This window comes from Leptonychotes weddellii, chromosome 7 (genome assembly GCF_054177405.1).
Source record: "Leptonychotes weddellii isolate Sample4059 chromosome 7, ASM5417740v2, whole genome shotgun sequence".
Classification (NCBI taxonomy): domain Eukaryota; kingdom Metazoa; phylum Chordata; class Mammalia; order Carnivora; family Phocidae; genus Leptonychotes; species Leptonychotes weddellii.
This window is the reverse complement of record NC_138375.1, coordinates 37,645,000-37,660,501: the sequence shown is the minus strand read 5'-3', so window position 1 is coordinate 37,660,501 and position 15,502 is coordinate 37,645,000. Positions and strand designations below refer to the sequence as shown.

Genomic DNA, 15,502 nt, shown 5'->3' with positions numbered 1-15,502 from the left:
TTAGGTGGGCTGGGGGAGCCTGGAGGCGTGGCCGCTCGCTGCTGCCACCTGCTGGACACGCCGGTGCGTGTCCAGGCTCCGCTGTGCCTGGACTTCTTCCTGGTTCTTGGGCTGTGATGCCGAGATGGAAGGATCCTTTGTGTCTTGGGGCTAACAAGCGGATGCTTGAGCCCTTGTTGCCCCTACCTCAGTGCTGAGGTCAATGGGCTAGATAATAATAGGAAAATAAATCCATCATTGGGAGGGGCTTGATGTGGTCTAGTCTTGAGCAGCGTCTCTGTCTTCCTCAAATGTAAAAGGTGGTGGCTGGACAAGTGGATGGAGACATTAGGAGTTTCCCAAGCCTATTATCTTATGTCCTGGCATTTTCTGTCGCTTTACCTATCCCCCTTCCACTTCCATTGCTAATTAATTTGTTGCTTATTTGTTATCTTTCTCCTCTAATGGAATGTTAGCTCCATGAAAGAATATACTGTGTCTGTTGACTCTACCACTGTGCTACTCTCCCCATCCCAACCTAGATCCCAACCTAGTGCCTGCCCATAGCTGGTGCTTAATCAAGATGTTTTGAATGAAATCCTCAGGTCATCTTCAGGATTTCTTCCACTCTCCATACTCCGGGACTATATAAATGTAGATTGCATTATTCTTTGCCAAATGCAAAAATTAGGCAGACTCAGTGGTGCCCCAGTCAAGAGCCCAGCTCCGGATTCAGTCTGCTGGGTTCTGAATCCCGACTCTACCACTTGCTAGCTATGCGACCTTTGGAAATTTACTCAGCTTCCCAGACCCCCAAATTCTTCATCTTTAGATGGAGATGACATGACCTGCCTCTCCAGGTGGTTGTGTGTGTTAAATGAGTAAATCCATTAAAATACTAGTGTGGTGCATCCATATGAAGCTGTCCGTGTAGTTAACTAGCATTATCATTATTCACTTACGCCTACCCATGTGACAAGCCCATCATCTCTCTTCTCATGCAGGCCTGCCGGACCTTCCCACAGTTTGTTCCTGTCAGCCTTTCCCTGCCTGGGAATGTGCAGGGAGCTCTGTTGCCATGGGGATTGCAGGGTGTGGTCCTTCCTCTGGGCCAATTATAATGATGCTAAATGAAGCCGGTCTGTGTCTCCGGTTTCCATCTCCTTGCAGAGAAGTACTGAGGTAGGGACCTGGCGGAGGAGAGCCGGCCTCCTTCTCAGTCCCCATCCCTTCTCTTGCAAATGCAATAAGCATTTCACCCTGCCCCTTCCTTTCACAGGCTTGTGAGGATCTGAATGAAAGGGCTTTCAAAGCAGCATAACTTCATAGAGGAAGGCGACCTGGTCTTGAATTCTTTCCCTTTATTCCAGGCTGAGATGAATTTCCCTCTCTTTGACCAAATATTTCCCCCAGTTGTGTGCACTCAGTTTAAAGAAACACACGCAGTGCTTCCCAGCGCTTCGAATTAACAAAATGCTTTCAGGGATCTTTCTACTTTTCTCTTCGCAGCCACTTTGTAAAGACCTTAAGTCAGGAGTTCCCTTCCCATCTGATGGCTGATGAACCCTACCCTGGAACCTGCCACTCAACCTCTCAGCCTCACGCTGAGGCAGATGCAGCATCTGGCTTGAATGTGGGGCCCCTCACCTCGGTCTAGACTCTTTTTCACCTTGCTCAGCTGGATACTGGTGGATTAGGCTTTTAGGAGAGACCATCAAACGCTGGACCCTCTAAAAGACCTGAATAATTTCTATTGGAAAAACAGTCTCTCTGCATCATTATGAGGATGTGAAGAAAGGGGTTAATAGAAATAAAAACTACCCCCACGAGGATGATCACAACAATTGGCCACCAGGAAGGTACAGGAGGAAGGCACGGGGCTCTGCTGGGAAAGTGGTCAGAGGAGGAGTATCTTGGCTCACTCCTCTCAGGGAATGGAATCAAGATCTGGGGAAGCAGAGGATCCCTTTGTTTAGAAGTTTGTTTTGAACTTTGTTTAGATTCCAGGAAGTGAGACTAACGAGTCTCACCCAGAAACAGGAAAATGTCAGCCATCCAGTGGCTAACCCATCAGGACTCACTTGTTCTGACTTCCTCCAGGGGAAAGAGGAGCCCTTTCTGGGCCAGCTTTACCCATGGCTGTTGCCGGGGCTGCCCTCGTGAAGCCTCTCTTTCCCACAAGAGTTCCCGTCTTTTAACTTGAGGCTCCAGCCACAAGTCAAGTGAAACAGGCCAAGTCAGAATCATCATTCTCACAATGTGGGCTAAGTCCAGGGCCAAGAGTGAGGCATATATACGATAATATATATAATATGATCCTCTAGAGGAATAAATATATTATATATATAAACCATGGATATAGAATCTATGTACATACAATCTTCCTTACAGAAATGGGATCACATAGGCGTGTGTCTAGGATGCAGAGCCCGAGTTCAGAAGGATACTGCAGATTGCCTGTGGTTGCCTTCAGGGAGGGGAGTGGGCTTTGGTTAGGAGCCAGGTGGTTTGAAAGTGGACATGCCTTTTTATTCAACATGCAGCCTGAACTTTTGCTTACATATGTGACCGTCGCTGTGATGACACCGTTTTAAACAGAGTACCTGGCCTTCCTGCAGGACAGTACTCCCCACCACGCTCTGCACGGGCTCCTCTTCACCCTCCACCACTACAGACGTGGTCTCTGAAATTCCCCTCGGCAGCCCCCAACTTTCAGCTCACCCACTCCCTGAAATCTCCCCAAGCTGCTGGACGGTCTCCTTAGGATCTTGTGACATGGTTTGTCTGATCACCTATATGTCCATCCCCCCTGGGCCTCCTCATCGAGCCTGACTCCGAGGTGGCCCGTTTCAGTCACAATCTCACCAGCCCCCCAGATTCTCACACCCTAGTGCCCCCTGACACCCCTGCTTTGCCAACTCTGAACTGCTGTATGCTGTCCCTGCTCCATTTTGAGGCTCCTGGAGGAGAGACATAAACCCCCACGGCTGGGCCCCTGCAAACTTTTAATGGCCAGCACCCCCTGTCCTTCACTGGGACCAGCGACCCGTCCATTCCTTTCGGATCAGCTTCTTATTATGCTAACCCCATGGACGCCCTTGTTCTCCTCCTCCCTGGTTACATTGTGGCCTTCAGCCATGAGCTGTTCAAAACGCACACCTCATTCCTCCATACTCTCAACGCCTTCACATGGCCCATCTCAGAGGATCCCTGTCTCCAAGACAGGCTCTGTGCCCACCCTCCAGGCCATCCCAGTTCTCCTCCTTCTGGACTCTTCTACATCAGTGTGCTTCTTGCTGCGTCTTTAGTCTATTCCTCTCTAGTTCACATTGGTATGACACAAAGCTCTATTCTGGGCTTCGCTTGATTTAATAGTTTCTTTTCCCCCAGTGCCTGAGGAAACAGAGGGCATGCGTGGTGAATGTTGTGGAGTCTGCCTGGAACCCAAGCTATCATGACTGGCCCACTCCTTCCCCCAGCTGCTGGAAGCTTTCAAGGTCGACAGCTCTCAGCTGATCCCTCTCTGGGGCTTGCCTGGAACAGAAGAGTGCCCTCTCCAGTCCGTGCTCCCTTCCGGGGCAGCTGCCCTCAATGACTGGCCATTACAAGGTTGTAGCCTGTCCAGTGACTGGTGGTTATCAGGTGTCCCTGGCCCAGGATGACTCTGCAGGGCCCGCCGACCCCTGGGCTCCCTTTGGGAACGAGCTGAGGACTCTCTTGAGTCTGTGTTGCAGGCCATTCCGTCCTGTCTTCCCCGCCCCCACCCCTAGGGATCCTGTGAGCACAACCCCATAAGCTTCCTGCCTGCCAGTGTTCCTCTCAGAGTCTGCTTCTTGGGAACTGACCTGCCGCAGCAGGCTTTTCAGACTGGGGGAGGAATCTTGAACAGGGATGGAAAAGATCAGTGTTCAGATTGATCTCATCTGTTTGGAACATAGAGGCCAGTCTGAGAAAATTAAGCTTCTTGGGTCAGTATAAACTTTTGGATTAGGTAGCTTAAAACAAATTCAGTTGTACAAATACAAGTTGTGAGAGATTTGGTCAGGCATCTATTTGAAAAAAGAACTAAGAGCTTCCTTAATTTTTTAGTTCCTTCCTTCCTTCCTCCCTTCCTTCCTTCCTTCCTTTCTTCCCATAAGAGTGCCTATTCTATGTCAGGCACTGTGTTGCATGGTGGGAACGGGGCAGCAGAAACGTGAGGGGGGAGATGATAAACACCCAGACTTAGGACTATAATCACTCAAGTAAATAAGCAGGGAGCAGAAATAAGAATAAAAGGAGGTACCTCTCAGAGTAGGTGATACTGAAAACAAGGCTGACCCGAGGTCCGCACCGTGTGCAGTGGGACAGACGCTGGGGCAGTCAGAGGTGAGGGACTGAGGGGTCTGCAGGGCATGCTCACTGAAGCCTCCAGACACTGAAGGAGCAGCAGCGGGGGAGTTCTGATGGCCTCGACTCTGCGTGGTCTAAGCACCAGTGCATGGGAACCACCTGCAAGCTCCCACTAGGACTTCTCACCCCTGAGGAGACCTGGGATTAGGATCTGCATTTTACCTGTTCCCAGGTCTCTCATTTCCTATGGCTGCTGCAACAAATGCAGACTTAGTGGCTTCAAACAACACAGCTTTATCATCTCGGAGTTCCAGGTGTCAGAAGTCCCAGGTGGTTCTCACTGGGCTAAAATCAAGGTGTTGGCGGGGCCGTGTTCCTCTTGGAAGTTCTAGAGGAGAATCCATTCTGCGCCTTTTCCAGCTTTTAGAGGCTTCCCCCATTCCTTGCCTTGTGGCCCCATCTTCCATCTGAAACCAGCACTGAGACAGCATCTTCAGATCACTTTCTCTGATTCTGACCGCTGGCTTCTAGTCTCCTTGTCGTGTCTTCTTCTGACTCTGACCTTCCCACCTCCCTTGTGGTTACATGTAGATGATCCAAATAATGTCCCTTTCTCAAATTCCTTCACTTAATCCTATCAACAAAATCCCTTTAGCCAGGTAAGGTAACATATTCCCAGGCTCTGGGGATATGGACATCTTTGGGCGGCATTATTCTGCCTATCATGCCAGATAATTAATATCCATATTAAAGTTTGAGAAGCATTGGCCCATTGTGTTTAGATGGTTTTCCTTTCCTACTTTCCCAGGATGTTCACATATTGTTGAAACCTTTTAAATTAAGTGCATGGATGATAAACTTGTTGTACTCGTTTGCTTGACCTCTATACATATGTGGTTCTGTGGAGGTTAAGATAATTCTGATTTTTATTACTAGACAGGTGTTGCTTGAGGGAGGGTTTGGGGGTTGGGATCCTGTGTATATGTGTCTGGTTTATATCCTCCTGGCTCTCTTAAGTGGTGAAGCCTACTGTATGTGCTGGTGCTGGCTGGAATGTTTGAGAAAGCTATTTCTGTCAATTACTAGCCATAAGACCTTGGAGAAGTCACGTGATCACTCTCACAGAACACTTTCATTGCTTACAAAATGGCAGGTCCAACTCCTATGTTACTAATATAGGTGTGAGGATATAGTAAGATGGAGGATTTCATCAACAGGGAACTCTTAAATAATTACGTCATTTTTTTGTTATCTGTGGATGCTAAACCTTGAGGATGAGACGGACCCTCTCACATTCTTTTCTTTTTTCTGTTTTTTAAAGATCTACTTATTTATCTGAGAGAGCGAGAGAGAACACAGTGGGGAGGGGCAGAGGGAGAGGGAGAGAGAGAATCTCAAGCAGACTCCATGCTGAGCATGGAGCCCAACTTGGGGCTTGATCCCACGACCCTGAGATCACGACTTGAGCTGAAACCAAGAGTCCATGACCCAACCGACTGGGCCACCCAGTTGCCCCCTCACATTCTTTTCATTGAGAGAGGCAGAGTCCCTGCATGTGGTCCCCCCTTGTGGTTAAGGCTTTTAATTGACTTTGGCATAGATCAGGGACGCCTGGGTGGCTCAGCTGGTTAAGCCTCTGCCTTTGGCTCAGGTCATGATCCTAGGGTCCTGGGATCTAGTCCCACATTGGGCTCCTTGCTCAGCGGGCAGCCTGTGTCTCCCTCTGCCTGCCACTCTCCCTGCTTGTGCATTCTCTCTCTCTCTCACACAAATAAATAAATAAATAAATAAAATCTTAAAAAAAAAACAACAAAAAACTTTGGCGTAGATCAGAAGAAAAGGAGAACTAGATGGACATCTAGACCCCTGAAATCTACACCTGGGCCTGTCCCTCATCCCTGCAAAAGAAACCCCTGGGGCATTATTTGCTGAAATCTGGATGCACATCAGAATTACATGGGATGGGTCTAATCAGAGATTCTGTTTCACTGGGGCTGGGTAAGATCTAGGCATCTGAACCTTGATAAATCTCTCCAAGTGGATAGAATGTGAGCTATCTTCTGACTCCTGTAGGCTGATGTAAGCTTGGGATCCATTAGCAGAAGAACAATATGTGAAACGAAGGAGGGGACAGTGCCTCAGAGCTGTGTACAGAACACACAGCTCTGTTGGGCAGTTGGTTGGAGATCTGGGGACCCCACTACCAGAGGAACTTGAACAAGGTCATCACGTGAACAAGACCTGAATGGATGGGGACACAAAGTGACTTTTCATAAGGAAAGCACTAAAGAGGAAATGATTGACTTTCTGAAGGCCACCCAATGAAATTTATCAGTGAAAACACCTAGAAAAGAGACATACATTTCCTTTTGCTTGAAACCGATTTACAAAATTACAAAAGCCAAATACCATAGCAATGAAAACAGTTGAGCATGAAGTTTCATTTTTCTTTCTTAAGTAAACTGTTTGCAAAACTCATGTCTATCAAAAACATTGACCAGTCGAGAATTAAGGAGAGAAATGCAGCTAGGGTGGCTGAGCTGGATGCCTTTGTCTGAGGTAGTGAAAGGTATCTTCCTGATTATCTGAGGACAGGCAGACCTGATTTTACTTGGATGCATTTCCTTGTAAGCTTTCTGATTGGAACTGAGATTTTTGTCTCTGTGGCTGATAGGCACATTCTACTCACTAAGGATGTCTCTTCTTCTTCAGAGTCCGGACGCATGGACAATATGCCAAAAACTAGCATAACAGTGATCACACATGCGCGTGCGCATGGGCGCGCATGTGCAAGAATTGCACAAGTAAAAAACCAACCCCTATAAACTCCTTTTAAATCCTGACAATCATTTTGTGAGGTAGAACTTTTTTTGTGATCTCGATGTGACTATTACCATCATTGTTATTTGCAAAGGAGAGACTACGCCAAATAGCATCCAACTTGGAAATGGCAGAGCCAGGAATTGAACTTCGGTCTTCTGACCACAAATCTAATGCCCAAACAGAACTCCAAGAGGTAAAAACACAGCATTGTGGAGTTTCTTGGGGCTGTCCTAATAAACTGCCCAAACAACAGAAATACATTGTCTCATAGTTCTGGGGGCTGGAAGTCCCAAATCAAGGTGTCTGCATAGCTCTGCTTCCTCTGAAAAACCTGCAGGGAGAAGCATCCCTTGCCTCTTCCTGACTTCTGGTGGTTTGCTGGCAATCCCAGGCACTCTTTGGCTTGTGGATTTGTAACTCTACTCCCCTCATTGTTGCTGGGGTTTTTGCTTGTGTGTCTGTCCGCACAGGGTGTTCTTTTTATAAGGACACCAGTCATATTGGATTGGGGCCCTCCCTACTCCACTAGGAACCTAACTTAAATAATTATATCTGCAACAATCCTATTTTCAAATAGAGTCACATTCTGAGGTACTGGGGGTTAAGTCTTCAATATATCATTTTTGGAGGGGACAGAATTCCACCCATGACATAGTCTTGCATTTTTCCCCTTGAATTATAGTTCCCCAGTGCATATCTTATTATCCCAACTAGATTGTGAATTTCGCAAGGAAGAAAAATTCAATTTTACATCTGAAGGGTCCAACTGGCTGCTTTTGGGCTGGATTTGGCCTACAGGCATTTTTGTCTGCTCTGAAGTATTAGCCTACACAGTGCTTTGGGAGATTTTCTGAATTAGTCTGTGAGTATTCATTTTTTGATTATTTTTCTTATTGAAGTATAATTATCATACAGTGATATGTTAGTTTCCAGTGAACGATATACTGATTCAACAGTTCTATACAATGCTCAAAACGGTGGATGCGTCACGAATTTGCATGTCATCCTTGCACAGAGACCATGCTAATCTCTGTACCATTCCAGTTTTAGTATATGTGCTGCTGAAGCGAGCCTAGTTTGTGACCATTAAAAAGTTTGGGAACTTCAAGTTAGAATCTTGATGTCTGATTTCTATGACAAACCAGAATGTCTGGTTATTTACCAGAGGAACATGGCACCATGGTTCTCATTGCCTGAAGCCTAGCAGGGGGTTCTTAGGTGGGGCAGTGCCCTCCTTGTACCACAGATATATTTATACCCTATTGATTCTGCTTCTCTGGAGAACCTTGATTAATATACTCTTCATTCAGAAGTATGTCTAACACCTAAGCCCCTCTTGAGACCTCCATTGCTGTCACTCTGGCGCAGGCCATCATTATCTCTCTTCTGGATGTTACAATTGCAGCATACCTGGAATCCCAGCTATAGCCTATTTTTCTTTTGTCTTCTTCTTCTTCTTTTTTTTTTAATAGGATTTATTTATTTTAGAGAAAGAGAGAGCATGTGCGAGTGAGCAGGGGGAAGGGGCAGAAGGAGAGGGAGAGAGAGAATCTCCAGCAGACTCCCCACTGAGTGTGAAGCCCAATGCAGGGCTCGATCCCAGGACCCTGAGATCATGACCTGAGCTGAAATCGAGAGTCGGCCACTCAACCAACTGAGCCACCCAGGCGCCTCCAGCCTATTTTTCAAGGAGCAACCAGGGTGACTCTTTAAAGCCATAAGTCCATCATGAGACTCCTCTATTTAGTATCCTCCATTGTCTTCCATCCCACTCACAGTAGAAGCTGAAGTCCTTAGAGGCCTTCAAGATCCTATGCAATCTGGCCTCCAACTGCTTTCTCCAACCTCATCTCTATACCCTGCCCTGCCTCATGGACTCAACCACACATGCTTTTCCTTCCACTTGCCACCCCTGGTCCAGCCTCAGGGCCTTTGCACCTGCTGCTCTCTCTGCCTGGAAAGCCCTTTGTTCAGGCTAATTCATCTGAGTTACCCATATGCAAGATAGCACTAGTTTCTTGCATCTCAAGAGAAGCAATGACTTTATCCAGAATGGACTTGCCAAAATGTGTGTCTCAGCCAACTGCCTCAGGGTGTCATCTGGGACAGATGGGTTTCCTTTGGTTGGTCTTGGTCATTTGCAATTTTGGATCTCTGTTGCTGCACCTGTGTAAGAATGGTGTGCAGGCTAGTCAAGGAGAAATGATAAGTCTGAGCATTTGTCATCATGTGCACGTTAAACCATGGTTTCTCTTCATTGTCTGATTCTCATGTATGTCCCAAAATTTTGAGTGACTGCTTTCTAAAGAAACTCTTGCTCTTTTATCTTAAGTCCATGAAAACATCCTAAAACACTGCTTTGGTGAGGGAAAAGGCATGGGACATTATGGGAAGTGGATACTTTAAACAGATGTGCACAGAGGAAACATCCCCCTTGTGATCTCCTATGTGATCCCCCATGTAATTGGAGAGACCCTGTCCCCCGGCCCCCCCTGCCCCCGCCCTAGCCCTCCTCTCCTGGGCTTTCCATAGTGATCAGCAAGCTTTGAGGGTTCACTATCAGATCATCGAATTGTTTTTCACTGTGGTCACGGCAAGAGCTTGTATATTAGAAAAGTGAAGCTCCCGAGCTGCGGAGTCAATTAGACCTGGCTCTAGTCCTGAATCTGACGTTTGTAGATAGCGGGGCTTTGGACAAGTTATACGCCCCTCTTCACGAGTTTCCTCACTTATGGAATAGAGCTGATAGGGCCTCCATTATGGGGCTGTTACGGGATTTAAAGGAAGTCATGTATAGTGAGTGCCTTCCCGTGGCCAACATTCAGGGACTGGGAGTCAAGATGAGTCAGCATGGAAACTGAAGCCAGACTCTTGTCACCTGAGGCTGAGCTGCTGTGTGCAGTGGACACTCGTGACCACTGCAGGGAGACCGCCCCGTGGCTATCCTTCATACTGTCACCCCAGTGCTCCTCCCAGACTATAAATGTGGCCAGGCCACCTCCCTCCTTGAAACGCACGCGAGACTGACCTCCAGTCCAGCCTGCACGTAGCCTGCACGGCCGCGGTTAGGACTCTGCCTCCTCTCGGCCGCCCCGCCTCCCGCTTTGGTCCACTCACCACTGAACTTTGCTCTAGGCGTTAAGAAAATAATACGTAATTAGTGATCCGTGAGCTTGGTTGTTAGATCAGTCATGTCTCTGCCCAGTCTTGTGGACATTCAACCATATTTTCTCTGCCTCGTGTGGAAGATGTCACGGGAGGTTTTCTGCACTGTGTCCACTGCATTCTCTGGCTCTGCTCCTTGTCCAAAATGGAAAAGAGTGTGGTCTGGGGTGACCAGGTTTTTGTGCACACTCGGAGCCTTACCAGACTTGGTCCTCCATCCTCTCCCATCTGTAAAGTGCTGGGCTCCATCAGGCGATTTCCCACATTCCTTCTGACCAAAGCTTTAGGAGCAGGGGCTGGGGCCCTGCACACTCACCAGTGAGGACTTGGCTCACCGTTGCTGCTGGGACCCAGGCGAGATGCTGCGCCCACAGCTCCAGCTTCACCCAGAGAGCCGCGGGAGGTGCTTGCAGAGAGAGGCTGGGTGGGGATGGCTTTCTCACTGGCAGGCACGGCAGTGTGGGCCAAGTCAGTCAGGGGAAAACAAGAACAGCAGCTTTGATTCCTGGGATGCTCTCTGCCCTCCTCCCCCACCCTGACCTCCCCCACAGGAACCTAACTGTGTATCTCAGTCCTAGAATGTGAGGAATGCGCCAGAGCCTGATAGGCCTGAAGCAATCTGCAGAGAGGCAGGGAGGAGCACTGCTCCCCAGTCAGAGGCCTGACAGTGTAAGGACTCTGGGTCCTGAGGGCTGGGCTGCCCCTCCCCTCCTCCCTGGGCCTCCTGCGGCAGCCAGATCTCAAAGGCTGCATTGTGCATTGAGCTGGGTTTTAGTCCCTAGTGTGCCAGGGAGGAGGCGGGAGGAGGGACACCGTTGGGAGGCTGTCCCCTCCCAGTGCTTTTCTGGCTGGTGTTCCCAGGGGCCTTTGGCCTGGGGAGAATGATGCACACATGGGTGGCTGCTTCTGCATTCCGGGGGAGCCGAGTCTGTCCTGGGGCCCAGGTGAGTTTCCTGGGGGGGCCTTGGCATGTGGAGTCGCTGAGGTGGTTGGTCCAGTGGAGTTGCTCCTGGAGTCCAGTGAAGACTCAGGGATCTGCTGGGTTGGGAAAGTTACTTTTCCAAAGACGGGGAGATGGCTCTGCTTTCTGGCCCCCTCTCCTCTTCCCTCATTCAGTATTTGTCATTCTGGCTTTGTGAAAAGGGAGTAGACCCTGGGAAACTTCTACTTTTCCCGATGAGAGAGACTTTGAGCTCACTCTGTGAGGAGCCAGTGCTGCTCTTGGCTGCTACTCGCAGGGTGTGACTAACCCCTTCCGTCTTTTCTTCCCAGGATTCCCTAGGTCAGGGAGGAACCTCAGGCAGTGAATGCCTCTGGGGCCTGCGGGTGGTCATAAACTTGGCCTTCGTCACTCAACCCTATTTTCATCAGTATTGCTGTCACTAGAGAAAAACAGGCAATTTCCTGCCTCCTACCTATTACAGTGTGATTTTTCTTTTCTTTTCTTTTCTTTTTTTATGTCAACTTGAGGCCATGGAGACTTGTTGCCCAAGAAATTGTCAAGTCATCTGAGACTTGACATCAGGTGACCCACCATCCCGGTTTGTCTGGGCCTGAAGACTTTCTCAGGATGCAGTCAGTGCTAAAACCAGAAGAGTCCCGGGCAACCGGGGTGGTTAGTCACCCTAATGCAAGCTCCTTGCTTCTTTTCAGAGCAGGACCGAGGTGGGGCCCTGACATCTGGAGCAGGGCATTTATCAGGATGTGTGACAGCTTTGAGGGAAGGTGGCAGAGTCAGGGAGGACATGCTTGGGAGATAGGAGAGCACCATGCCAAGGAATCATTCCCAACCCTTGTTAGGATTCCATGTCTTCCTGGAGTTCCATGTGTTTCCTTGGAAGGCGAACTCAGGAGAACCCCTAACGAAGGCAAACGGATTTGCAAATGATGTCCTTGGCACAACCTTTAGCTATGAAAACATTTTGTGTCTCCAGATTTCTAAGATTCTAAGATTTAGAAACTTTTCAGACCCTTTCCCTAAATCATGTTGCCATTGTACCCCACAGGAGCAGATGCTGAATGGAGGGTGGGGAACATGAAGGACCACTGGTCTACCAGCCAGGGACCTGCGTTCTAGATCCAACTCAGTCTACCCTCACTTGGGCAGGCATCATCATGGTGAATCACCTGGTCTTTGAGGCCAAAGTGTCTGGCTTGATCTTGGTTCTTTGACTTGACTTGAACAATTTACTTACCCTCTCTGTTTCAGTTCCTCCATCTGTAGATTTGTGATATAATTATGCATTGCTCATGGAGTTGTGGTAGGGATTAAGTTTCACACTTAAAACGACCCGGCACACAGTTAATTAAGCACAAGAAATGTCAGCCATATTAATTATATTTCTATGACCCTAGCTTATCAAGCTCTCTCTTTAGGCCTTTGTTTGCTCATCTGTAAGATGAGGGATTGTAAGCTTGGCCAGCAGAGGTGCCCTAGGGAGCTCTGCTCCTGCTTTCTGACCCCCCAGCCACAGCTGGAGCAGCTCTGCTTCTGTCTGACATCCTGTCCTCAGCCCAAGATTTCATGTACAAGAGTTCTGTGGCTCCAAACCAACCAGCCAACCAAGCAACACTGAAGAAAGCATCCTCAGAGTTCTTATGACATTATCATCCAGTGATTTTACTGTTTCACCTGATTTGGGGCATCGATAAGTGGTTGGCATCCTGAATCCACTATTTCTCTGAATCAACTTGCCATTTCCCCTACCAGGGCTTTTCATGCCATTTCCCCAAACTGTTTTCTGTGCTTGTCAGCGCCTTTGCCTAGGGAGGATGATATGGGTGTTGTAGGTTTGAGGACCGTTGATACAAACATCCCTTGTTAGGCAACCCTATTTATCCTAGAGAAATGGAACAAAGTATGAGACATATCCTGGAGTGACTCCATAGTTCTGTGACTTTGGGCAAACCTCTTATATTCTTCAAACCTCAGTTTTCCTGTCTGTAAACTGGATCTAATGGTACTCTCTATCCCATGGAGTTTTGGGTGAGGATTACATCAGATAATTCATCTCATGGATTTAGCACAGGGTCTGGCTTCTGATAATCCCTCAGTAATTGTGGGTTGTTTTATTGTTCCCTAGTAAAGACTATTCCCATAACCCTTCTCCCTAATTCCTGGCCCCACTGTCCTCCTGTTTCTGGCTGCCTCTGCCATTACAACTGTTTAAGGGGGAGTCAACAGGGAGGACCAGCAGTCCTCAGGGGTAAGAGAGGCAGGAAAGGAGAAGGCTCTCGGTAGCACTGAGCCCTGGACGGATGCCTAGCTGGTTTGCCACAGTGTCACACAATGATGAATGTTGGCTCTGGCCACCCCAGGTGACCTGCATTTTCACACATGGGCCCTGCCTGAGCATCTGTTCCATAATATTTCTCATTTGCTCACTTAAGTCTCCCCACTGCGCATGGTGAGAGGTGCTGGTTCTGGTCAATTGCCCTCATGTCTGTCTTCCTGGACCCTTGGAGATTCTTGCCACTGTTTAATAAATTATAGTTGCTCACTGAGGATTGCAGAGTAAGTTATGTCAAAGTTCATTGACCTAAAAACTTCTAGCACTGCCCCGTTATCATCAACACGTTCTTGAAGAAATTTGGCAGACTGACACTCTTGAACAGGGGCTGTGAGAGAGAACATTTGCCTATATTGATCACTGGTGTTTTTAACTTTCAACATTTTTGGTAAATGTGAATCATGAGTATAATAATAGGAAATTGAGGGAGAATGCTGGCAATAGTGAATGATGCCTCATATTTGAACTTTAGAAAGCTTGCGAGGCATTTTGAACTTACTGATAATAGAGAATTTCAGAACAATAAACCCACCATCTAGCTCTAGCACATTTCTACATTCTACCACATCTGCTTCAGGATATCTTTATTTCATTTTCTTAAAGAAAAACAAAACATTGCAGGTGCAAGGAGGGTCCCCCGGTAGTTCTCCTCAGTCTCATTTCCCTCCCTCCCTTCCTTCCCAGCGTTAATCACTTTCATGGATTCAGTGATTTTGTGCTTTTATTACATGTTCCTGTGCTCCTAATCATTGCAAAGAATTTTTTTTCTGAAGATTTTGATACTAAAACAAAAGAGTAGCGTTATGCAACTTGCTTTTTTCCTCTCCCTCCACATGATGATTGGAGATACATCCGTGTAGGTAGATGGAGCCGTGGCTATGATTTAACATCTGTCCTAACAAAGACAGTGTAGGTTTACATCTTAAAACCTGCTGGTGGTGTGACCGTCAGGTCAAAGAAGGAAAAAAATATGTAGGTAGAGAAAAAAAGCACGCAGGGAAACACTTCTTCAAGTTTTCTTCTTAAAGTTGGGGTGGAAGGTAGGAACAAGGAGAGCTCACGTCCAACAAGTTGCTGAGAGTGAGATGTTTCCAGATTAGAGACTGCAGACTTCAGAGATCTGAGGTCAGGTTAACGTTGTGGTGGCAGCATGGTCCGCCCCCAGGGATCTGGATGGCCTCTGACTCTGTCGCGAATGTGCTATGTGACCTTGTAGACTCACTACTCCTTTGTTTCTTCGCAGTAAAATGAGGAGTAGAACGAAATGATCTCTTAAATCCCTTCTATCTATTCATTTTCTGTAATTATTGCCTTTTCCTTATTTTTATCCCTCATACTCAATATGTCAAGATGCTTTCTCTCTTCTAACTTTAAAATACCACGTCATTCACGATATTCCCTCACTTCTCATTTGCCAAAATCACAGCGCACAGTCTCACACTTATACTCCTGGATTGCCACACGGCTTTTTGGCTGGCCTCCCTGCCTCTCGTCTTTCTTCTCCCCTGTCCTTCTTGTGCCACCCCAGGTAGAATTTCCATTGTTATTAGGCCATTCCCATGCTCGAGAATGCTTCATGGCTCCCTGCTGCTTGCTGTATCTCTTCTAAATTCCTCTACTTGCCTTGAAATGCCGTCCCTATCCTGACTCTACCGTATTTATCAATTTTAGCCCCGTGATCACTGACCTCTCTGGTACGTACAGCCTGGCTTCTGCTGTCTCTGTGTATGCAAAGTTCATTCCCCCTTATCTTGCCGATCTCTTTGCCAGTAATTTTGCTCCCCTCCCTCCCCCCCCCCATATAAATCTACCAAGAAAGTGAAAAAGAAGCCACAGACTCAGGGATAATACATGAAAACCACATATCTGATACTTGTATCCAGAACATTAAAAAAACAAAAAAACACCCTGGG

At 47.6% G+C, this 15,502-nt stretch overlaps 1 protein-coding gene, 1 long non-coding RNA gene and 1 pseudogene across 8 annotated transcripts in view; 1 reads left to right on the top strand and 2 right to left on the bottom strand.

The window, feature by feature from the left end:
* Positions 1-6,926: 6,926 nt before the first annotated feature.
* On the bottom strand, positions 6,927-10,759 carry LOC115944861 (uncharacterized). The gene is made up of 3 exons (XR_014146942.1): positions 10,501-10,759; positions 10,163-10,265; positions 6,927-9,300 (listed from the first exon to the last, which is right to left on the bottom strand). It is a non-coding gene; the product is annotated as an uncharacterized LOC115944861 (long non-coding RNA).
* On the bottom strand, positions 8,105-8,204 carry LOC115944862 (U6 spliceosomal RNA; annotated as a pseudogene).
* A 185-nt stretch (positions 10,760-10,944) lies between the features above and the next one.
* SH3TC2 (SH3 domain and tetratricopeptide repeats 2) overlaps positions 10,945-15,502 on the top strand; it is a 77,342-nt gene continuing 72,784 nt past the window's right edge. For all 7 annotated transcript variants that reach the window (XM_081826144.1, XM_081826145.1, XM_081826143.1 and 4 more), the window contains exon 1: positions 10,945-11,243. In XM_081826144.1, coding sequence (XP_081682270.1) covers positions 11,192-11,243 — 52 coding nt within the window. In that variant the 5' untranslated portion in view covers positions 10,945-11,191. The remainder of the gene's footprint in view (positions 11,244-15,502) is intronic.